Source organism: Centrocercus urophasianus, unplaced genomic scaffold, assembly GCF_019232065.1.
Source record: "Centrocercus urophasianus isolate 14NV4802_14NV808 unplaced genomic scaffold, USGS_Curo_1.0 seq_20, whole genome shotgun sequence".
Lineage (NCBI taxonomy): Eukaryota > Metazoa > Chordata > Aves > Galliformes > Phasianidae > Centrocercus > Centrocercus urophasianus.
In genome coordinates, this window is record NW_024884756.1 from 6,796,729 (window position 1) to 6,822,576 (window position 25,848).

General features: G+C 39.1%; 1 protein-coding gene across 1 annotated transcript in view; it reads left to right on the forward strand.

Moving 5' to 3' along the window:
- Nucleotides 1–11,495: 11,495 nt before the first annotated feature.
- Nucleotides 11,496–25,848, forward strand: part of COL3A1 (collagen type III alpha 1 chain) — a 51,546-nt gene continuing 37,193 nt past the window's right edge. Inside the window, exon 1 of the mRNA XM_042822137.1 lies at nt 11,496–11,718. Within this exon, the coding sequence (XP_042678071.1) occupies nt 11,640–11,718 (79 nt within the window). The 5' untranslated portion in view covers nt 11,496–11,639. The remainder of the gene's footprint in view (nt 11,719–25,848) is intronic.

Below are 25,848 nucleotides of genomic sequence, written 5' to 3' on the forward strand. Positions count from 1 at the left end.
AAGTGCTAAGAATAATTCTGAAGAGAGAATATTATTTTGTTCATGTGCTATTTCTTACAGAAATAGAAAATAGGACAATGTTCTTGTTTACTTACAGTTTCTTTCAATGAATCAGTTCACTAAAAAAACCCGTGATATACGTGAAAATGTAACTCTTATCTACTGTAAGGTTGGGTAACATTTGCCTGAGTGTCTATGTATTTTGGTGTTCCACTATTTTATTCTAAGAAGAATGTCTTCAAAATTTCCTATTATTTTGAAACCTATTACTAGCTCAGCCTTCAACAGAAGTTCAGTCAGATGCAGTGTTTCTAAAAAGGCCTATAGCTGTCTTTCTCTTTAGAGAGGTTATTACCTCTACACCAAGTATATTAAAACAAGCTTCCTCATTGTCTTCTAAATTAGCAAATTCACTAAGAAAACTGGTTCATGTCATTAAGTTGATAGCATCAAAAGTTACTCAAGGACAAAATCTCTGGATTTTTATGGTTTGAATTATTTTTCACTTTTTGCCTAATGGAAACTGCAGTCTACACTTCTCGTGTACTTTCACAAGTACCACGTTAAAAACATCTCATGAATGTTGAAGTGCTGCTGAAGATACTGAAAGGTGAGTTTTCCCAACTGCTCTTAATTGAAAACAGAATTTCTGTAAGGTTTTGGAGAAAAACTCTGATAAGTTCCCTCATTCTAACTTTGAGAAGATGTTGTTTGTTTTGTTGATTTTTTTTATTTTATTTTTTTTTTTTAAAGGATAATACTTCTTGCCTCCCTGCCCAGAGCTTCTTTGTTGGATATGTTTGATAAGATGTTCTTCTACCTATATGGCATTTTGTTCACATTTAGTAAAAAAGAATATGATGTATCAATTGGAATGCTGCCTGTTGGTTGTCATTATAAAGCTACTATAAACTAGAATTCAAAAATCATTCAATCTCTAAAACGATGATGCTGAAAGTTTTTGGTTGATACGCACACAAACTATACTACAGGGTATAGCTAAGTATGCTTGCTCATGCTATTCTTCCTCATGAGCCTGTGGAGAGTGTGTTGAAGCATTCAAGTGCACTACAGCCCTAGATTTGCAAAGTCATGTTCAGACCATGCTTTATAGAGCAAGCTTTATATCTTGCTGTTTCTCTGGATGGTAAGTTCTCTGGAGTTTTGGTAGCTACTTCAGCACAAACCAATCTACTGTGATAACTATTGTTTTATTGATATAACATTACCTGCACAGAGAGGCAGGTATGCTAGGGCTTTACTGCTACAAATTTTGTGAGATCTTATTTTATATGAGAAATACTGTCATTCAAAATATTTTAATGATACCATCCTCAGGCACCAAGCTTTTAGACCGTGCTGTGTAGCTAGCTGTTCTTAATTCCTTCCAAATTTATCAGGAAACTTCAGTTTTCTTGACATTTCTTGACAGTGTGCGCGCTGGCAGTTGGCTCTGTCAAGGTGCATGACCTATGCAGTATTCTGGAGTTGGGTTCTCGTTCCATGGACGGCTGCCAGCATGAAAAGCCGGGGCAGATCTAACATTGAGAGTAGTCAATATCTATCCTAACAGAAGTTTCTAAACTTTGTTGTGATGTATCTTCATCATCATAATAATAAAATGAAGTAATGCAATAACACACCATTTAATTTAATTAACCACTTGATTTTAATTACAAAATAATTCAAAGGTCTTATTGCAGTGGTATCATGTGGCGGCTTGTTGCAATGCACAGTAAATTTACCTTTTCATGTTTTCCATCAAGCTTTCAAGGTACATCTGTACCATAACCCTTGGCAGGTCCGACATCACTCCCAGTGCTGGACCACCTCACTGTGCATTCTGAGGGGTGTGCAAGAGAAAGCTGTGAGGCTGCTGAAAGTGAAATGATCTTTTATTCTGTTTCGTTGCATAGAACAAATATTTCTGTCAATGTTTTCTTCCTGATGAATAACCTCTGGTGTTCTCAATTTGTATGGTGGTGTTCTCTAAAATCGTTGCACTCAGGCATATCTGCATGCATACATCTGCAGGAGACAACTCTAAAGAATCATCCTGAAGTCATCCTAGCTAAAAAAAAAATCAAGCAGCCACCAGCCAGAAACCACCAGGCAAGTTCCTTTATTTTTTGTCTCCCTTAGACAAGTGACCTGAAGTCATGAAAATGGAAAAATTGCTCTGAGAACAGCATTATAGCATTCATGGACCAAAAAAAAAATTAGTGTCTGTAAGCATTACTGTCTGTATCGTCAAAACTCTTAGTTTTTTGATAGATTTTATATTTCAATGCCTGATTTAGCTTAAAACATAAGTATCACCAGCAGGACAGCTGTTTGTCAGTTGCACTCATGCAAATTTTTAGAGGTGCTATCTGTTCTTACAGTAACGTTAACTACAAGATTCCTCAGTAGTGTTTTCTACTCTGTATTCAAGAAATGTGTTCTCATCAGAAGTCCAACCAAAATGCAGGTGGCCTGAGTGTGGTGATCTGTGCTGTTTGAACATCGGTAGAAGATAAACGAATAAGCAGGATAATACTTGAAAAGATTTACTTTTTCACTTGGTGGTGTTACGTCTGTGGTTCCAAAGATACGAGTTTGACAGAACGCCAGTGATGTTTCTAAGAAACAACAGTAAAAGGCATTTGGCTGATGAGGATCAAAATTGATATGTGTGGCAATCTTCACATATTCTTATTCAGTAAAAACAAAACTAGTTCAGTACCAGGATTAATGACACCAAGCTGAGTGGTGCAGTTGGTACAGCAGAAGGGAAGTATGCCATTCAGAGAGACCTTGGTAAACTTGAAAGGTGGGCCGTGTGAACCTAATGAGGTTCAACAAAGACAAGTGCAAGGTTCTGAACTTAGGTCAAGGTGATCCCAGATATGTATACAGACTTAGAGAACTCCTTGAGAGTAGCCGTGCTGAGAAGGATTTAGGAGTCTTCGTGGATCAAAAATTTAGCATGAGCCAGCAGTGTGCACTTGCAGCCCGGAAAGTTAATGGCATCCTGGGCTGCATCAGAAGAGAGGAGGTCAGGAAGTGCAGGGTGGAGATTGTCCATCTTTGCCCTTGTGAGGCCCCATCTGGAGTACCGTACCCAGGTCTGCGGCCCTCAGTTGAAGAAAGATGTAGAGTTTTTGAAGAGGGTCCAGAGGAGGGCCATTAAAATGGTGAGAGGGCTGGTGCAACTATCATATGAAGGCAGGCTGAATGAGCTGGGCTTGTTCAGTGTTGTGGAAGAGACAGCAGCAGGGAGGCCTCATTATGGCTTTTCAGTATTTAAAGGGAGATTGTAAACAGCAGAGAAATCAACTTTTTAAAAGATAGACAGTGATAGGACAAGGGGGGAGTTTTAAGCTGAAGGAAGATTTAGATTAGATGTCAGGGGGAAGTTTTTCACTGAGAGGGCGGTGAGGTGCTGAAATAAGCTGTTCAGAGAAGGATGTGGATTGTGGATGCCCGTCGGTAGAGGTGTTCAAAACCAGGTTGGATGGGGCCCTGGGCAACCTGATATAGCCCTCGATCTAGCGATTGGCAACCTTGACTGTGGCAGTGGGCTTGGAATTTGATGATCTTTGACGTTACTTCCAATCTAAGTCATTCTGTTATTCTGTGTTTCTTCTTGTATCATCGTTTGTTCTGTTTTCTTCATGTTACAGTTTGCCATAATGCAAACATGACACCTCATAAATTCTCAGAGATCTAGAGATGGCACGTGAAACTACTCTTCACTCTGAAATTTCATTAAGCTTCCAAAAGGAAATATTTTTTCCTTTTTCTGAGCAGTTGTTAGTGGTCATGGGTGATCTTGAGAGCTGGAAAACATAACAGCATGCAGTGCTTTTGTTCACAGTGACAAGACATAAAGAGGCACAGTAAGACAGCTTATGGGAAAGATAGTACAATAACAACACTGACCTCCTGACCTTTATAAATTAGGAAGTGCAATTTCTAAATCAAAAACAGGACCAGAAGTGCTGGGAATGGAAACAAACTTAATTCTCTGTTGTGCAAAAAACCCTAGATTTTCCTAACAGCAGGTCAGATTTTTAGTCCTTTGTACGTGTCCATTTGTTTCATAAATTCCAGACAGCTGTGTGCTTGGAATGGCTTTGGGAACAAGGACAACCAGGGGAACAAGGGAAGACAAGAGGAGAATGGCTGGGGATCAGCACTCTTTGCATGCCAAGGAGATGCTCCCTCTGGAGAGGGAGATTTGAATATTCCCAAATGAGGAATTTCTTTTTCTTCTCTCCTGCAGTATCTACAAAGTTAAGTCAAGACACAGAAACTTCAAAAATCAATATCTGTTTAGCATCAGAGAAGAATGACCCAGACCTGATCTCTAATCTAAACACCACTATATCTTGGTGGCATCCATCAAGAGGTTTTTTCTGCTTCTACTTCTTTTAATTTTCTGTAGGGAAGATTAATTAAGTATTGTGGATCCTGGAACTTAACTGATCTCTATCAGGAGGTTAGTGAAACATCCTTTTGAGGATGGGGAGGTCAGCTGAGGGTTGGGAAGGTGGGATTAGGTATATTTTTGTTTCAAGGCATACTCTATTTCTTTTCTCTCAAAATGGCTTCTGTAATTACATTGCTAGCTTATAGACTTATTTCAATACAGCCTTATCAGTGTATTCAGTGCTCTGCCATTTGAGAAGAAATGTTCCATACCTTGTAACATTGATATAATCTATGGGAGTTTTTGAGTTTCCTGATGTGTAAAATGATCTGTTGAGAAGAGCCCATTTTATATCCTGGAGTAAGAAAATTTTTCACCTCAAAAATACTACGTTGTTCTACTAGTAATGTATATTTTTTTGTATGATATTTATTTCTACTTTTCCATGACATGTAATTGTTAGGAAAGGATACAGAAAAAATTCTTATTTTGGAATATTTTAGAAAATTTCTTATTTAAGACAGAAAATTTCTTACTTAAGACACAGTGAGTAAATGGGTGTTGAATGAGCATATCAATTTTTGTATTCACAGAGTAGTTAAAATACAGGTTTTTGGGCAGGCAGTAAATTTACATTTTATGTGGTAGCTCGTCTGGGGAAAAATACTTTTCTTGTCACAAGGGTAACAGGACTGCCCAATAGCAGCCCAGGCCTGGGTCAAGGCAGTATAAATAGGGTGCTATTGCTGCTATTGGAAAATAAAGCAATGGCAAGCACTTAAGAAATACAGATTTTGTAAATGCATTAAATTTACAAAATTTACAATATGCATAGTTTTCACACTATAAGACCCACTATATGGGTCTTTGGGGCAATGGTGAAGATAGAAAAGTATATGTCTTAAGAACATATAGATGCCTGTGTAAACGTAAGTCCTCTCTGTGCATGGAAAGTCATTTCAGTTACATAAAGTTACATTACAGTCAGGCGATGAGGATGTGCTTACAGGCAGGCTGGAAATTTGGATAGGCTGAGGCAAAAGGAGTACAAAAAAGTAGTACAAAAAAGAGGGAATTCAGTGTTTGCTGGAACCACACCACTGTTATTACGATTTGTGCTACAGAGTTCATAAGGAAGAAGAAGAATGCTTGTGTGGTATTTTTATTCTGTTTTCTTGATTATTTCTAACTACTTAACTTTGTTAGCAGACTGCTTTGTTGTTATTATGGAGGGGTGGTTTTGTGGCATCTTTTTACCCAGATTTTCTAAAAACAAAAACAAAAACAAACAAACAAACAACAAAAAAAAAAAAAAACAAAAAAAAAAACAACGTTCCCACTCTTGTCTGAAGAGTTGCTATCAATATTGGTATGTTTCTACTTTTTATATGTCTGAGTATAAAATATAGGACTTTCTGTTCTATGATATTAAGACAAGAACCTGCCAGCCAATAGAGAGCTTAATGATAAAAGAGGTTCAGATCAATAGTATAGGAGTTCTTCTGTGCATGACAATGCACAACTTAATTCCTAACTTTTGCCACTTTCTGATAGCAGATGCATCGTGGGCTCTATGAGAATACATTAGAGTTAACAAGAGAGGAATGCATGTAACGAGGTCAAGGATCAGAAGAGATCCCATAGAACAGATGTGAGGAGCCAGCTTTCAGGCCACCCAGCAGCAGCAGGGCTGGTCATCTTCCACTCCGCTCAGAGAAGCAGCTGAGCGCTGCCTCTCTGTTCTAGGAAGCCCATGTGCTCTTTTGACACGTGGAGCACTTCTGGTCCAGAAGAGAACATCATACCCATCTCTTGCAGCCACTCAGGGAAAACTAGTCCAGTGCTGATCTTGAAGACCAGAATTTCATTTTTTGTTTTTAATCTTTTTTTTCTTTTTTTCTTTTTTCATTTTGAAGACCAGGATTTCATTACTTGCAGAAGAATCTTGTATTGCTGCATTCTCTTGACCTACTCATGTCTTCGTTTTCCCTCATTTTGAATAGATTTTTCTAAAAAAAAATTTTTCCTCGCTAATTTCTTCTGCTTCGAGTCGTGTTAATTCCAAACAGATCAAGAGTTAAAACACTTAGTCCTGTATTCTTTTCTTCTTTTTTTTCCAAAAGATGAGTCATATGAGTACGGATAGCCTTCTGTTACTCTTGAGTAAACTCAAACAAGAATATTTATTCCCTCATTAGAAAAACAATAAATCAGAGAACTGAAAAATGTGGAACAGTAATTTGAAATAAATAACTCCTGCCTGTGTATTACAGTTGTTGTTCTTTTTTTGTTTAGAAGATGCAAAAAAAGAAAATCCCAAAAAACTTCATAAAGTGTGCAGGATTGCTAGTCCTGAAACCTAAAATCTGGAACCTTTCTGTTCTGAGGTCCCATGTGAACCAGCTGAAGTGCAGCACACTTGAGTGTTGTTGGAACTCCATGTACTGTCTGGAACTGCAGAGCTTTGAGTTGAGGCAGCAGAGCCAACAACACAGTTGGGCTTACCTGGTGCACCCCTGCTTTCTGTACAGATTCTGTGCTATAGGGATTACCTCCTGTGTATGCTAGTGTGATCTCAAGCTGCTCTCTTGACATACTTGGAGATATAGGAGAACAGAGTTTTGGCAGTCATGTAAAATCAAATATAGCTCATCAACTCCCAATCAAATTTATTTTAAGTTGTTTGTATACTTTCTGCTATTTTTCTGTACTTTTGGTGCTCATCTAACAGCTATAATATATAGAGTGCAAAAGTCTTACCCAGAAATCCTACTAAGTATTTTAAGTGGGTAGAATTATGCTATTTCTTTTAAAAAGCGAAGGTCTGGTTTTTTTTCAGTTGTACAGTGGAAATCTGAATTAGAGATGAATAGAAAGGATTCCTTGCAAAGTAAGTCTAACACCTCAGTGAAAAGGAGGAGCATCTTCTCCAAGGCAATGCGCCAGTGTTCTAAATTAACAGATTTCATCATTGGCGACAAAAGTAGGTGTGTGTTCAGTACAAAAACCACGCCCTGGCCACAGATTTTGAATTCCCAGCATTCGGTACACCCAAAGGTCGTTAAACTCATTTGGCTCACATTCCTCCTGCTGTGAAGAGAAAATGCTGTGGGTGCTGTCTGCTTCACCCTAGTGCAGTCATAATGTTGGCTTTACTTTAAGAGCCTTTACAGCTGTGCTGTAAGACAGTTAGTTCCCAACATGACTCAGAAGAAGGATTTTATTTAATCTGCAGAGGACTTCTGCAAAAAAAGAATTTTAATTTTTGAAAAGAGTTGAAGCTGTGCAAAGCTAAAAGCAGAAGAATGTGAAGAAGAAGCTCATCTCAAAAGCATATTTCCCATTGTCTTTGGAGATAATTCCAGTGAAATGGAAAGATGGGAGACTACCTTAATTCCTGTGATCTTTCTATAAGTAATCAGTGCTTTGTCTGTAGTTTGCATTACTTCTAGGGCATAAAGAGAAACAACTAAATTTGTTCTACATATTGGGCTACAGCTTGGTACATCCTCACTTGATAAAGAGGAGGGGCTTAAAGTGCTAGGAGGTTGTTTGTTTGTTTTGTGGTTTTATGTACAGCTTTTCATATAGATCAACTGTTTCTAAAAGATGACCTGGAAGAGAGAACTGTGTAATAGATGTATCTTAGCAGTGTGTGTTTGTTCACTAAAAGTACAATCCAAGGAAAATAATAGTCCATGGAGGAAACTTTGAAGACCTTAACCCAGACTTTGGTGATGTGGTGTTTGAGGAAACTTCCCTAAACAAAGTATCATTTTCATTTTTGCTTGCTTTTACCTTTGAACATCATTTGCTCTATTTTCAGCTTCTTACTTCTTTAAAGTCATATACCCCTTTTTCAATTCCACAATTCTCTACTGTCATTAAAGTCTTCTCTGAACAAAACCAAATTTCTTGTTTCTGACATAGTGATAATTCTGGTGTCAAAAATTGAAGACTGACTGTTCAGATTAAGTGCTTGGATTGACGTGTCTTCCATGTTATCCACAGTAAAGAGAAAATATCTTCAATAGCAAATAAGTGTTCCAGATTCTCTGTAAATGTGAATGTTCTGATTACATATGAATACAATATGAATACTTTTTTCCAGTTTAATCCAGATGCTGAGATATTACATTCCCGATGAAGAGAACTGCCCACTAAATACTCCTACACTGCCTGCAAGACTCAAAAATTAAGATAACTGGGTTTTTTCTCCTGCAGAGAGGATGCGAAAAGGAGGCCTCTGCTCAGGAAATGCCCATGAGTACTCAAGGCAAGCTGTAGCACTGTCTGCTCAGGTACTTAAAATCAAACAATTGTGAATGTCCTATAAGAAGGAATTGATTCATGGTAATTAAAGGCAATTGCATCATAGTTTTACAGTAGTAATATAAAATCGAGTCTACACCCATTGTTACGTGAAGCTAGCGTTAATGAGAATCTCCAGCGAAGCTGATCATTGCCATTCATTGATGAGACACAGCAAAGGTAACACAGAACTCAAGGAGGCTAGTGCCCATGGGTAATTTTGTTTTTTTTTATGGGGTGTAATCATCAAATGATACTGGTTATTTTTCTATTTGGGAAACTCATAATTAATTTCTGTATGAATTGAAGCATGAAGATGGGTTCCACAGTGCCTACTGGAAATAGCATGTCATGAGAAATATGGCTTCATAGTCTGGTTGGAGTGTAATTTATTGTAGAAAGTGAACAATCCAGGTTGCCCTCAATCTTTTAAAAGGATAAACTCAGGAACTGTAAGGAAATATTTGGTGTTGTCAAATGGGCAGAAGAATTCATAGAATTCTATATGAAAGTGCCTTTAAGTCAAATACCATGGTCAAACTTCTTGCATTTTTCTTTGGCTATTTCAGTGTGAACACTTACCATGTAATAATCGTGAAATTCCATGTACATTGAATAATTACTGTGACAAACATGTAAGGGTTAATACAGAGAAACAAAGTGCCAGTAGAAAACTGATCTGAGTACACTTTTAATAAATAGTTAATTCAGTTTAACTATCATTGCATAGCTGAGAATGGTTTGAATCCAATGTCTAGGTTCAATTAACCTCATAGCGATGGGCAAATACAAAGCATTTTGAGCCTGGATTCAAGTTTGCACTTACAAAGTTTTGATTTAATGTTTTAGTCTGTACCCTTGGCTGTGTACAGTTGACCCATTTTTTTATACCATATTCCACGAAGATAGAAGCCATTTTGAATGCAGGGGCAGGAAACTACAGCAAGCAGTTTCACAGATAGGCACTTCAGTCACTGAATAAAAGTTCTGCTAACCCACGCAGAGAAACAATCAGAAGATGTTCCTTTGGGCTGGTCCTGTTATACATCTCTATTGAAGGGCACCAAACAAATCAGTCCAGTTATTAGTAGATACTGTGGTTCTGAGTTGTGTCCTGAGCATAACTTCAAAAGAAGAGAAAGTTTACAGCTTTTAGGCATATGCATAAAGATTTGAAGCATTTTAACTTGCCAGCCAGGGTAGCTCAAGAACAGGTGGTTACCTGTTTGCTTATTGCAGCTAGTTGAAATTTATAAGCCAAATAACCTAACCTATTATGTAGCAGGATACTGCATATGAAAAACTAAAGCTATCTAAAATAACCCTGCCATCCTAACACAGATACAATGGACAATTTGAGAGTACTTAATTCATTTAAAAAAAAAAAAAGCTGTGCGTAATACTTTTGGAATACATGAAGCCATTCATGCCTTATGAGTGTGTAAACACAGAAGAGATCCTTTGCACATGTCAAAAGTGGCATTAAGTTAAGAATTCTTCATACTTGTTTCTGTCTGCCTTGCCCTAAGTGACCCAGGAAGAAGAGAACTTCTCCATTAAAGTGCAAATATGTTTCAGATAAATAGGTTTTGAAGTAAGACCAATGCCTATCAGATTAAAAGATGCTTTGTTGGATTTTTTTATACGTACAGAAACATTAATCCATTTTTGGAATTTGGATTTTTGGGATCTTGGGATATAATGCATAAATGCATTTTGACTGACAAGAGACAGTTCCCTAATTGTAATCTTAGCAGTACTTAAGAGTAAATGAGTGAGCACTCCTGCAGTTAACCAGCTGGAGTAAATTAACTGAGAATAGTAATTAATTTGATTGCTGATTTATCAGAGGTGCACACTGACATAGCTTTCTGCATTTATTGTGGAGTTCTCCAAACTTTTAATTAAAGCTACATTCTGAACAAATCTACATTTGTAATAAAATTTGCTTAAGGCATCTGATTTGGGAAATAGCTTTCTATGTTCTGATCCTCCTTGTTCTCAGTGAAGTGTTACATGGAATAAAGGAAGAAATGAGGCTAATAAAAAATAGTAGATTTATTTTCAGCTGTGCCCTCCTGTTTGAGGAGCAGACAGTAAAGACAAAGATGGTGTTTGTTCTGCATTTCTTCCAAATGCAATAATAATATCATGAAGCTGAATTATTTGAAAAGTATTAGTTTTAGAAATCAGTGCCTCTGAATAATAATTTTTTAAATTACTTTTTATAATGTGACTTTTCTCCCAATGTCACACTAAATCCTGATGTGAGAAAAGCACCGCAACAGAAGTGTTGCAGTTTTTAACCACTCCCCCCCCCCTCCACTAACTCCGATGGCTCCTCAGCAAAAATACCTAGGTATGCATAGCTGAGATTTCTCAGTTTGTGGGGTCACCTAAGGTGCTCACCTTTCATTTCAAATGGGGCACACTAAGAATTAAAAATTCTGTTTGGGCTGTACCCAGTGACTGCTGATTTGCATGAAAAACCCTCTGCCCCAGGGAGGCTATGGCTGGATTCCTTTTCTCACATCCATACATCTCACACACAGCGTGCACTAACTGCGCGTGTATAGGCTCAGCATGAACTTCAGGCACGCACAAAAGCTCCAGATGTGCTGTGTATCTTGTTTAGTTGACTTTATTCTTCTGTAAAGCCAAAAGAAATATTAATCATTCATTTAGTGTTAGGGGATGGGTCGTCTTCTCAAATTTCAGTAAAGGGGGTGGAAAAGTAAAGTAAGCCAATTTTTTTCCTATTTAAGGCCAAAGCTGGGGAATGCTTGTGGCTGAGTTCTGTACATGGCCCGGTGCTGGAAGGGCAGGGAACAACCGATGTTGCTAATTTGAATAGATTTTTCTTTCCCCCCCATTTTTCTTTTTGCACAGAGAGTCTCATGTCTAATATTTAGACATGATGAGCTTTGTGCAAAAAGTAAGTTTGCTCATTCTTGCCGTGTTTCAACCCTCAGTTATTTTGGCACAACAGGACGGTGAGTAATTCAAGTTTCTTATGATTTAATGTTTTTGTTTTATTTTTTATTTAAACCAATCATTTTAATAGCTGGTAAGAAACATGTACTCACAGATCTCACCAGAACACTCTTCCTCCACTAACCCAGCAGTCAGGCAGTGAACGCTGAAGCTGGAAGCTCCAGGAGTGTGCTTTACCCTCCTAAGTTTGCTCTTCGCTTTGCTGTTTTTCTGTGGCTAAGGGAACTGTGCACTGCTCTCTGCCTGTGCTGCATTTCTTCTTGTTCGTACTTGTTTTCTTGTTACAGACATTGAAGAGTTTTGTGACTGTTTCCTTTAACTTGGAATAGCATTTGAACTGCTGACTGGGTGCTGTCTGGAAGTTATTTGTCACAAGTACTAAGTCTTCGCTTCCAGCTTTGTATCTGAAGCTCTTCTTTTGTACTTGCCTGTTTTTCCCCCGGCAGCATGAGGCTTTGTTTAAGCAATTTGTGCACAGAAAACAGCCTAAAAGTTCTCCTCATTTGTGATGAGGTAGTTTTTTTAGAGTGATACATGGAAAATATGTCAGTGTGCAGGATTTTTCCTTTGACATAAAGCAGGGGTGTGAAAGAATTCCCGCAGCTGCGACAGTTTCTGTTGCACATCTGCAGGCTGCTTTGGTCCCTCCTGGGACTGACCAGCGGCTCATGGGGTCTAGGAGTGTGAGCGGGTGTGTGTGTGTGTGTCCACTGAGCAGCCATGAGCATGGAATTTGGAGGGAGGAAAGAAATACTTCTCACTGGATGATTGAGCTTACTGTGGAGATAAGCGTGGTATCGTTATTATCGTTATTTAAGTTAAACAACAGACATTCCACAAGTATATCTGACCTTTTTTGGATGTGTTCTGTTCCTACTTGCCAAGCAGTTTAGACCAGACCTTCCTTAAGATAAAACATTTCTCCTTCTGGTAAATATAGAAGATCTGCAATGTATTTATTCCTGTATTAAGTCAGTGACTAACTTCACAAATCACTCGTTTAGTGGCAGCCAGATAAGCTGTAGCAAAAGAAAGCCAAATGCCTTTAAAACCACACCCTTCCCTGGTCTGTATGCTACAAATCATAAAAGTTACTCCCTTAGCCATTTGATGGCATAGCTACCTGCCTAGGCCAACCTGGAAAGGAGGAGGATTCCCAAGACCAGCAACCAGCTCTGGTTGCATCGCCCGCAGCAGCAGGAGCAGCCCTCCTCACCGTGCTGAGGGGCAGCTGGGAAGAAAGCTGTCTTGTGGGCAAGAAATGCACTGTACTGTACACTAGCACTTTTCTATTTCTGTTTTTCCGGTATACACTGCTTTCCAGTAATCCTCAGTGATGACAATACTGCAAAATTTGAGCAAATGCATGCATTGAGTTCTTTCTAAGCTTACAGCAGAAGGAAGTATACATATATAATTTGTATTAAATATGTGTTGCATATAATCTCTCTGACTTCAGAGGGATAAGGATTATCTAACATAAAAAGAACAAACGTCAGTTTTATTTGTTCCAATGAAGTGAGCCCTCCTGTGTGTCAGGTCTCTTTCCCTCACTCTGGTTGCGTCCCTGGACATTTCTGAAGTGAAACACATATTTGGCTTAAGAGATTATATATCTGGGGTAGAAGAACAATATACAAATGAAGTGTGAGGGAGTACTCTCCTTTTCCCTCCTACATTCCCATTTCATGGTGTAGTAACATTTCCTTACTGGGCTCATTTCCATACTACTTACGGAGATGCAGTTACACAGAGGCTGATAAAATGTGAGTTATCCCTTAGTCTGTCCAGTGCTGTCCTCTGTTTGGAATGCTCCTTTCCACGCTGCTCAATTTGCTTTTCTCACGAGGAAAGAGACTATAGTTGTTGGTTATTGGCATTGTGAATCCACGTGCAAGGCAGCGATGGACTGGGAAACCACATTTTCCACAATTCAAAATAGACTTTCCAGACATGCTAAAATGCTCTCTCTTGTCAAGAAAAATGTTAATATGGTTAGTATCAAATATAAGTCAATAAAAAATTTTCCTTTCCTTGGGAAAGCCTGCCAGCAGACAGGACTTGGAAAGATATTAAGGAAACTGCTCAGTATGCACTAAGTTTAGGATTGTCAGATGTAACTCTGGGCTGTATGTTTCTTTGAATTGTTGTAATAGATGGAAAGGCAGTTTGAGTACAGCTTCAGATTGAACTTCTTCAAAAGCTTGGAATCTGGATATTGTGGAATAAGAAATTCTCTGCAGCTTCCAAGAAGAAAAGTTATGTATCCTGGTAATCCATTTCAGCTTGTAAATGGAGTCAGTTTGAAACAGTTCAGGTTTTCTGATGTGTGTTGTGTCTTGCAAAGTTCTGAGCATGTTTAGGCTGAAATGTCTGCTGGCGGCTGACAGCTGGACTTCAGGCATGACCAATGCCAGAAAGGTGTATCAGGTGCCATCATTTGAAGGCACGTTTACCTGCTGCATGTAAAAGTATCAATAGCATTAGAACTCTAAATCCTTTTTCAGGGAAGAAATCCATCCCGTATCCAGCCCACGTGACTTGTATAACATGTGTTAGTCTTCAGGCTTACATTCATCATCAACTTAGGCATGAAGAGTTAACAGGGACAGTGACTTACAGAAGACAACATTAATTTTGGGGAACTGGCTGGATGACTTGGCGGATTCCACATGCTACAAATGAAGCACGTGCACATCCCCCTCACAGTCCCAGAAGGGAGCTAAGATGAACCTGGGCCTATCTTAGCTGTAGCCAAGATGTGTAGATGTCACCTGAGTGATCTGTCGTGTAACGCTTCTCCTAAGCACACCCAGCAGTCCATGAGGAACTTTGTTGAGGTCATCAAGAAAACACATCTGCTCTAAAAGCAGGGAGAGACCAGAGTCAGAAACCCTTCATTGTTATTCCATTTAGGTTTTTTGCTTTAATGTAATATAGTGTTTTCATTGTAATGTATTATCTTGAACATCTGGTCAGGAAGTTCATTTCTGAGATAATGATTGAATCTTTAAATATCACAGGGAAGACTTATTGAACTTCCTTATTAGTTTGAGTTCGGAGTTACAGGTTTAAAATAAAATCTGTTATATGTAGGCTTTAGGAGGCAGCATGCTAAGAACTCTTTATGCTGAGTCCCTGTTTGAGATTAAAACACCCAGAAAGGAAGAGTGATATATTAGGAATGCTTATAAACAGGTGTTTAATTATTTTGTGTGTTTTCAAAAGGGAAGAATTAGATGGGGAATGGAGTAGCTGGGTATGGCTTGGGTGCAGTAAGAGTTCCAGTCTGAAATTTTTAACGCTTACCTATATGCAACCTTGCAAACATTCATTCTTTGTTGAATGTTTAAATTTACTAATAATAATGGCAGTCAGGGCTATCTTTTCTGTGGTAGCACCTCCAGGTTTCTGAAGGTAAAAGCACATGATAAATATGTACCTATCAACAGATAATTACATGCTCTTAGATTGTCTAGAAGACTGAAAGTACAAAAGGTCATGGGGCTACTCCTCTTCTTCCATTTTTCCAGACTGGTTTATAGGAATACTACATTCCTATAGTAGAGAAGTCATGCTGAATGAAAGCCTGGGGAACCCATCCCCTCAAAACGTTATATATATATATTCTTGGAAATATGTCAAATTTCTTAAGCACACTGTAGATCACACATCCTTGGAAGACATTAAACTTAGGAAAATGAGACCATTAAATATCCCTCTCATTATTTTCCATACTTGTTTTTGATTTGAAACCAAGTCTGTGCAGACTGAGTTTTTAAAGGAGGAGGTGGAATTGGAATTGTCTCTTGCTTTATTCAAGGGAGAAGAGGCAGAGGTGTTGTCTCTGGCACTGATGTTACTGGTGATGCTTCAGAGCTATTACATTTGCTCCCTTATTTATATTGCAGATTACAAAGTCGTCATATTTCTTCACCCAGCTTCTGCCAAAGTTTTGAGATTTGAAATAGGAAAGTGTCACTAGCAAAATCTTAGCTGATACCAGCTTTACACAATGGCTGAATGTTAGACATAGTTAATGCTCTTGGGGAGGGAGGAAGGAAAAGGAAGGAAGGAAAGAAGGAAGGGTGGGAGAGAGGGAAGGAAGAAAGGGAGGGAGGGAAAGAAGGAAGGAAGGAAGGGACTGAGGGAGGGAGGTAGGCAGGAAGGAAGGTGGGAAGGAAGGCAGGAAGGAAGGAAAGAAGGGAGGGAGGGAGAGAAGGAAGGGAGGGAGGGAGGAGTTACTATGACTTCTTTTGTTTCACAGACTAGTTGATAAATCAGGCTGTGGTGGATGTACTAGTTATTTTCACAGTTATGTGTTAATGGTCATAGCTTGTTTAAATCAGAAATGTGCAGAAAATAGGGCATATCTAGCTTTATAATCAAGAAAGCATGCTGTAGATCAGTAACAACAGTAATGCAGACAGTCGCCTAGCAGCATGGATTAAAAGCAATCTCTTCAAAGTTGAAGGGTTCAGCCTACCAGTATAGGAAGTAACAAAGTGTGTTTCCCCAGGCTGGTGGGCAGTCTGAGAGCTGCATTGCTCTTGATACTCTTATGGAGGGTTAGTAGTCTGGAGAAGAGCACAAGCGGCAGCTGCTCTGGCAGTTGCATGTTTTAGTTTGTTGGTTTGAAGTAATGATTCCTTAGAACCACCAGAAATGGAAACTAGTGCAATAGTCTTGTCCGTTAAAACTCCAAATTGTTATGCTTTAGCTAAGCTTAAGAAACCACACAGAAGATCTCAGCTTAGAAAAGGAAAACTACTGGCAAAAGCAAATATATGTTGTTAGCAAGATCTTTTTGTTGGACTTGAAGTAACTGGATTAGATTTCCAATTAACCACAGAAATTTGATGAGAATAAATTAAATTTATTGTTGGCAATTCCCAACAAATAAAATTCAAACTTGAAAAGGATTGAATAAAATGCTTTCTGATTCAGCAGAAAGAACATCGGCTCGTTCTCCTTGAGGTTGCTTGGTAAACTGTTGTTACACAACCTTAAAGTGGCTTAAAGGGTTCAGTACCTGTTGCCTACTTTTATCTCTACTGTTCTGAGACTTTCTGGTTTTGAGTTTTGGCAGATGAGTGAATAACCTTCAAACCAAAACGGATCTAAAATGAAGGTATTTTAGCAGCAACATTTTGCCTTCAGGTAGCTGCTACAGTACTTTACCGAGTTGTCCGTACATCAGTACAGCCATGATATATGTACTGTGCATAAGGAGCACTGGGCATGGATGTGATTCCATCTCCAGGAGAGATACAATAAAAGAGTTATTTTGCTTCTGTTCTGTCATGAGGGGCTGTTGAGAGAAGTGTTGATGGGTGCAGAAGGGGGTGTGCTGCAGCCCCAGCCCTCAGTCTGCAGCCCATTTCCAGCCTGAGGCCCAAGGAAACAAAGATATTTGATGCTATGCTGCTCATAGTGCTGTTCTCCCTGTTACAGGGATGCCACCTGGTAACTCAGTGCAGTTGTTTTCCCAGTAGCTCATAGAAATGGCACCTAGATATGGCTTAATTACTGCTGCAGGACAGCTACTACTTCATGGACCGTCTTTCTTACACTGAATCTTCTGATGCACAGAATTTGTGAAGCTTTGCCTTCTGTCTTGTTCTTGGTTTGCATGACAAGAGAAGCTTTGTCCCTATGTAATCTAGAAGGAATTCTCTGATCCTTCTCCATTCATCTCTGTCAGACACTTTGTTTTTCAGGGAAATAAAAGTTCCAGGAGACCGTGTCATTAATATTTCTCACATTGCTTTGACATTGCATAGTAGCTTCAAAGATTATCCCTTACTCTGCTTCTGGTTCTGGCTGCCAGACTGATAACTGCCACAGGCATTTAAAAATTAGTGTGTTTGTAGCGCGTTACAGGAGTTAGAAAATTTCTTCTGTAAGTACAACAGAGTTGTGCTTATTCTATCTTAAATGCCAGAAGGATGCAAGGAGCAATGAGCTCCATCACTGATCTAAGCAATACATCTTTCACACAAAGACACAGAAAATTCTATGTTGCATTTATATTTTCAAACAACTATTACTTATTCTCATTTTATTACTGCACAGCAAAAGTTCTCCTCATTTTGCTTGAGGATGCTTTTGCATCTATTTATTTATTTTCCCTTATTAACAATCTCCTTGTCTCTGAGCATGCAAAGTTGAAGTCTGTGCCTGCTTCATGTCAAAATGACAATGGAAAACATGATATAACCCCCTCTAATAGCAATCGTTTGTTGGCTTTAGTTTGGATAAACTTCAACTCTGGGACTTCTGGCTTTGTTTAGTGAAAGGACAGCAGAAGAGATTCCTTTCAGATTAGCTAAGAGTGCTTCCATTTTCCCTCATTTAAGTCCACCCCCTCATTTAAACATAGACTATCAGAAGGAGAATGGAGGCAGTACCTCCTTTAAAAATGTCTGCAGTTTTGTCTTGTTTTGAATCACACAAATACTCCATGAAGAAAGAGGTGGCTGCCAGGGGAGGGAAAGTGTGCAGAGGACATCAAACAGGAAGAATGCAAAGATAATGAGAACATACATATTTTAACGCTGAATGTGGTGTGCTGTTTTGAAAGCCCAGGGCTTCTTTACAGCTAGCAGCGGAGTGAAGTTTAAGATCATATCTGACTTAGTGCCGGAGCGGCCTGCAGCATAATGCAGAACAAAAGGCTATCCATTGCTGCAGAAGTTACTGTACATCCCACCCTGTAGGGTGGCACAGGCACTTCTGCTCTCCTACAAGAACAGCCAGAAGTATGCTTCCATATGAAAAACTTCTGACAGCAGAACCCAGGAACAGACCATGCGTGTTTGCAGCAGCATATATCAAAAGATGATGATCTGTGTCTGCAAGTTACATCCCACAGCAATCCAGCTCTGGCAGCTCTTGGAAAATTTCTGGACGTAATTAGTTCCCACTGAAATTCACACCCACTGACTGGGTTTTGAAAGCCATCTGCAGTGAATATCTATTTTTCCCCTATTCTTTCTCATCCACTTTATGCCACTTCTTTTTCTCTTTTCTTCCTTTTCATTTTCCTTTAGGGAAAGAGGCAAGAGCAAAGTTGGAGTTGCTTTTTCAAATGGACATGATAGAAAAAATTGTTTGCTTGCCCAGGTACAGCTCACGGAAAATATGGGCAACATCACTGTGTATTTCTTTGATGTTGAGGGTAATAGCTACACTGAGGCTCAAAGGAGAATGAGCTCCATCTTCCACATTCTCCTTCAGCTATAAGTAGTGAAAAATAAAAAGCTTTCATATTCTCCTGGAAGGCACTTCTGTGTTCATGAGAGGCTCTTTTAAAAATTTGTGGTTTTTTCTGGGCTTGTCTTTAAATCTGCTGTATGGTTGCTCGTTTCTCTGAAGAGCAGCAACTGTGCCAGTTGTTTAAGAGAGGAATGTTCTAGTGAAAGCAAACAATAGGCTGTGTAGTGGGAATTGCAGGTCTTTGAAAAGAGCAATTGAAATCTGCTCAAATGTTTGCAAGAGTCTTTGTGCAATGTTCTGAGCCCTTTGGTAGCTTCACTGTTGGCAGGGTGGTCCTCTTATTAGAGCTTTCTTTTTTGCATGGACAGAATAACATGAATATGGAGAAGGGGAAAAAAAAAAAAGGAAAGCAGAGTTCAGATCCAACTGATTCTTTTCTTGCTAGGGCAGCTGTAGAAATAGTGTTGTACACTTCTTTCAGTAAAAAAGAAAAAAGAGAAAAAGGACAGAACCTGTTCATTTATCAGGTTTCCTTTTGCTCAAGCTCCTTCTCCTGTACATGTTAAGAATTCCAGAAAATAAACTGATTCATCTGGCTGTGCCTGCTCAAGATGCTGCAGCCCTCCTGAGATCTTTATCTTCACTGAGCAGAAAGCGTGCAAGATGCTGGGCAGGCAGCAGGAATGCTGGTCATCTTCGATAGGGACAAAAATCATCTCTGGCCTTTTGGGTGCTTCATTCAGAAAACTTTCAGGACTTCATAGAGATATTTGAAGTGTCTTTTTTACGCTGAGAAAACCGTTGTAATACTGACTTTAGTAGCCTCGTCAAGTTGATGCTAAGAATGTTGTGCCCAGCGTACAAATAGCCAATTAATATCTGCTATAAAAATGAAATACTGCCATCTATACTCAACAAACTGTCCAAACTGAATGTGAGGTGAATTAGTACAGACTGGAATAAGGAGTAAATGAATACAGATCATTTTGCAGATGAAACTAGGCTAATGATGCTCTAGGCATTCAGAGTCGCCTGATGGTTTTTCATTTTCCCCTGACCTTGTGAATTACAAATACCCTTTAATTTATTGGCAGTCAAAGACATGATTCTTTTCTGTGGACTATATGCCAGAGTTCTTTAATCCATCACTGGAATATTAAATACAAGAAACAAATCCTTCATTTACTTCCAACTTCTGAAATTACAGGGAAATCAATAAAACTGTGCAGGGAATAATGTGAGTTTAGAACTTGACCCCCTGCTGTTTTACTCATCTCTGATGGAAATCCACCGCAGCCATGGAGTTACAAGGGGGCTAACTTTGCCCAATGTATCTGAAAATATAAATGCTGTTACCATATGTAATACTCTGCACTGTAACATTTCCCATCTGTTTTAGTCTCAAGAGAGGAGTATTGAACTAAGCTGATCTTTCCAAGACAAAGAACAGAAACTGCATTGCACAAAGTTGTTAGCTCTCTTACTGAGATAAGAGAGAGGAGGTCATGTCCCACTCAAAACTTGAATCTTCTTTTAAAAAATTGTTTTAATTCATAAGTTTGGGAAATTTCCTTGTACAGAATGAATATCCAGGTTTTATTTAGGCCTAAGGCAAGAATAGGACCACAAATCAGAAATGTAGAAGACCATCTTGGTGGTGCATGTTAAAATCATTTCTTTTTTTGTTCTTGTTGCTGTTTTTTCTTTTTTAAATTTCTGACAAAATGTTGTGCTGCATTTTGGTATTTTTTTCCACTTAATTAATCCTAGTATGAAGCTGTTGCTTCTTTATAAAAAATATGCTAGGCCAGTCTTTGAAGGGATAAAATTAAGATTACCATTACACTTGAACTCTGACCATACAGGCTTTCACTGACTGCCCAAGGAGAGGGCAGGATGTATGTTTAAGGAAACTAACACATCCATAAAGTCATCGGTAAGCAAATCCAAGCATGGATTTATGTCATTTTCTGTCTGGTTGAAGGTTTGTACGCAGATCTTTGTGCCATTTGGCATTGTCTACTCTAAAGACAGGGAGCACATTAAAATCAGATTGTGGCAGAGCAGTGAGAATTCATACCAGCACTAGTGATTGCAGCTTATTTCTTATTTTTGGAGTGACACTAAATGACACAAAAGGTGATATGTCAAAATGCATTGTAATGTAAGAACAGATGGAATGAATAAATCTCGTAGGCATTTTACCAATAATTGGAAGAGTGGCTGAGAAATTATGCAATGGGCCCTCTAAAAGACATTGCACTGAATTAAGGTGAAATTGTTCTTCCTAGTGTCCTGCTCAAATATGAACAGTTGGTCCTATTAAAAGGTTGGATTCTGTAGGAGATCGAAGATCTTCAGTTCCCAATAGAATAGCTAGATTAGAGTCAAGGGAGTTTCTGTATTTCTAATCAGGTGGTATTTTCAGAATCACAGAATCATGGAAGTGTAGAGACTGGTAGGGACCTCTAGGGATCGTTGAGTCCAGCCCCCATGCAAAGCAGGCTCCCTATTGTAGGCTGCATAAATGGGTGTCTAGGCAGGTCTTGAATATCTCCAGAGAAGAAGAATCCACGGACTCCCTGTGCAGCTTCGTCCAGTGCTCTGTCACCCTTACTGCAAAGTTCTTCCTTAGTTGGGAATGAATGATGCGATGAATGAATGATTGTAGGAGGACAGGTCTATCTCTATTAAATAAATAAATAAATAGCTTTTTTTTTTCTTTTTTTTTTTTTTTTTAGTAAAGATGGAATTTCCTGATTTAACATATTTAGAGATTGAATATTTAGATATTTGAAGAGCAAATCCAAGAATAACATCCCAATATATATGGGTGTTTAGGATTTATCCTTAACAAACAAACAAAGAAGCAGCATTTAGCCATGATGTTTTTGAGAAATAGCCAATAATAAAAGGAGAATAACCGCCTCTTGCGTCCATCAGGTGGCTTTCCCAGAATGACTTTTACTATTTCAGAAACAGGAAAAACAATTTCTCTGGGCTACCTTGAATAAACAGCAAGATGATACACATGCAGCATCCTGCTGTACCCTACCCCTCCTCTGACTATCTGAATTGACAGTTCTGACAAATAAATAGTAAAAATACTCACCCAACAACACAAACTAGACCAAAAAAGTTCTTCACTTTGTTTTCCTATTAGTAGCTTTGAATCAAGAACTCTCCTTTGCCATTTTTCTCCACACCATCCCACAGCTGAAGGCAGTGAGGCTGTTGTGCAACAACATCCCTGATGGGTTGGCATAGGTCCCTATTTCAGAGCAATGCTTTTGCGGCAGGGTGACCTTTAGGAGTTGCATAAAGAATGCCATTCAGAGATGTGAGATGTCGCGAGACTGAAAGGAGCAGTTTGTGAAACATGGGTGTTGAAACAGAGCTGTGACTGCCTGTCACTTCAAGCTACAGAACAGTCAAGGAGAGGAGGAGCCCTCTGAAGATATTGGAGAAAAATTGGAGTCCTGAGCACAAAAGAGGAAAATGCCTGGAACTGCAGCAGTGGTGCTATTCAAATATCAGCTTTTTAATACACATTAACAATATCTAGAAGTTAGAAAGCTTCACTTTCAGTCTAAAACTCTTTTTGCTGTGAAACTTGGGAAATCTGGGAGCCATTTAGTCACACTCCCTTCCATTGCACCTAGTCACAGCTCTTCTTTCTGCAGGCAGTGCAGAAGGACAGACTTTTAAGACGAAATTTCTGATATTTCATGGTGGTATTTGGTGTTTTACCAAGGGAGGCTTCATCCTGGACACTTCCATTTGTCCATAAACACAGTACAAAATTTGCAGCTGTTATAGGACAATTCCAGCTGAGAGCATGTCTGGGAGGCTCAGTTTAAAAACATCTTGTTAAACCACTTTTTTTTCTTATATTTCCACCTCTTTTCCTAACTCCTATGAAACACAAACTACCTCAGGCTTTTTGAGTGCTCAGCACTTACCTCACTGGAGACCGCATGGACTAAGCAGGCCCAGCCAGCCAATTAGTTGGTGAGGAGAGTCCATTTGTTTCCATTACACATCACAGGATGGAATGAGCATGTTTAATTTTCTTATAAACATCGTTATAATGCCAGACAGCAAGCCCAAGCTGCTTGCTTTGAGGTAAGCTCTGTAGCATTATTTTTCTGCCCTGCAGATGGAAAGCAGGCATGATTCAGGAGCTACGGTAGATTCCTCAGGCTGCTCCAAGGTCAGGGAGAATGGGGCTATTTCCCCTGAAAAGGAACTTCATCGTCTATCTTTGGTCTTTTGATGAAACAATATATAAAACGTTGCTGGATATACAGTAGTAGATGCAGTTACTCTAGAAGAAATGCGAAAATAATTTCTGAAGTCATACGGGAAAGCAAACTACTAGGTCAGAGTAAGGAATTAGAGGATTTGTATTGTTTCCTGTTTCCAGCAGGCTTTGGACACAGTTAAATTTAGGGGTAAGGACTCCTTCATTTCAGACCTTGAGACTTGACATTAAATAACTGCAAAACCCTTTCTTGGCTGATGATAATGACCAGAATCTGGCAGATCAAACCTCCTCAGTTCTGATGACCACTGGGATGTGTGAGTTTACATCTAATGTAATAGCTGGAAGCCTGCTTTGTCTGAAGTGGAAAAGCCTGTGGTTTCTGAGGATGCTGTTAGAAGATTTTTTCCTTTTGCCACATGAACGTGGTTAAATCATGATCACAGTGCTTGCACAGGTACAAAGCCAAAAGCTACAAAGCCAAACTACAAAGAAGGCCAGTTTCTCAGGTCATAGTACTGGCTAATGTATTCCTCACCTCGATGGTATCAGAATTATGTCCCATATGACGTCAACTTTCAGGCCTAAATGACTGTATTTGTTTTACCATGTACCTTACCAAGTTTCTTCATGTTCCACTCTTATAGGTCCTTCAAGAGTGGATGGTGCTTTTTCTTTTAGCTCTGCCTGATTCATCTGCTTGAGTACAGCTGCTAGTGGGCTTAGAAAATGGCAAATAATTCAAAACTAGCATATGTCAAACACCGTGTTGCCTTTTATTTACCTCTTTCTATTTTTAGTGTGACCAAGAGGAATATTACAGCAAAACACAGAAGTATTTTAAAATGTGAATACTTGCTAAAAGACCAATTTAATGTTTGCTAAAATGATTCAGAGGCCAGCAGGTCAGTGCAATAGTGTTTCTGCCACAGAAACAAAGTTCTCCTTGGCCACTATATCCATAGAATCATAGAATCATAGAATGACCTTGGTTGAAAAGGACCACAATGATCATCTAGGTTCAATCCCCCTGCTATGTGCAGGGTCGCCAACCACCAGACCAGGCTGCCCAGAGCCAATCCAGCCTGGCCTTGAATGCCTCCAGGGATGGGGCATCCACAGCCTCCTTGAGCAACCTGCGTCACCACCCTCGGTGTGAAAAATTATATTCAGACTTTGAGGGGCAGAATAAGATTCTGCACTGCCTTAAGCCAACACTGATCAATTCTAACATTTTTTGAAAACTTAGGCTAATATATGTGTTTAGGAATCCATCAGAAAATCTGGTTAAGGCAAATATGCACTGTTTTATCCCAAGTCCGGAAGCAGGGAAGTCATCTTTTTTTACAGCCTTGCTTCCTATATGTTGCTTGCCAGTGCTTTAGCACAAATCAGCTTTCCAAAGCATTTTGGAGCTAATGTTTAATCTTTATGAGCGATGCAAAATGCATTATGTCATAATATGCTGACACACAGATCTACATCTGAGCTCAGAGGGGGTGTCTTGAACAGACTAAGTCTTCCCAGATGTAAGTTTCCTTTGGAAACCTATTTAATACTTTCATTCTGCCAAAGGCCACAAAGATTCTCATTGCAACTCTGCTAGCTTATTTCTTAATTCATTTAACAACGTCCAGAAAGTTAGAGGCAAATGTGAATGTCATTATATACAGATTTAAGCTTTTTTCCTCTCTGTCCTGTTGAACGATGCCATCTACTGCAGAATAATTGAATGGCAGCCTTGCAAAAGTAGTGAAATTTGCTTTATTTCCATTCTCCTGTACAGTTAGGTTAGTGATTTAATTGTGTGTTACATGCACACACTATAACATTATGGTTTTTTAGATATATGTAATGGCATTTTTATTTAACAATCCTGTGCAAAATTTTATTTTACCCTAAACTAAACAAAATAGATCTCTTCCCTTTTTTGTGATGTTTGTAAATGAGAAGGACTTTTTAACCTGCAGAGGTAAATAGAGTCTGCTAAGTGGATCCACACCTATCCAGCTCCTTCCTTCCTCAGCAAGGTCTAGGGTCCCCAGTAGCTTTGAATGTATTCAGCCTCATACAGTACATTGCCTTCTGGGTCTTCTTGTACACAGTGAGTCACTCACTCATGCACTGACTTACTCTGCTTCTGGTTCATTATAATTCATTTTTTTTCAGGAGCTGTTAGACCATAGAGAAGACTTCATTCATAATGCTCTCTTCCCATTTGTAAAGTACTTTTCAGCTTTCTTGTTTATCAGAAAGCATTTCTCCTTAGTATTGTCAAGTTTATTTTTCACTAAATGTCTACAGGGAATTGCTCGTTTTGTAGACAAGGGAAAATGTTTAGTAGACAGACATGGGCAATACTCAAGGAGATAATTGGTTTATTTATGCGAGACCTACTGACACGTTTATGCAGGGTGACAGCTGCGAAACCAAGCAATTTTTTTGAAACTAAATCTAGCCTAAAAGACTGAAGATGTCAAGATTCTACTGTGACATAATTGCTGTACTTATCAGATGCAGTGGCTGCCAGGCGGTGTCTTCTGATGCCGTGACTCTGTGTGTAGGAAATCAGATATACGCCTCTCAGCCAGCCAAGAGGTCTTGGTTGTCTGCCCTATTGCCTTCCTCTGAAAGCTCAGCAGAGGAA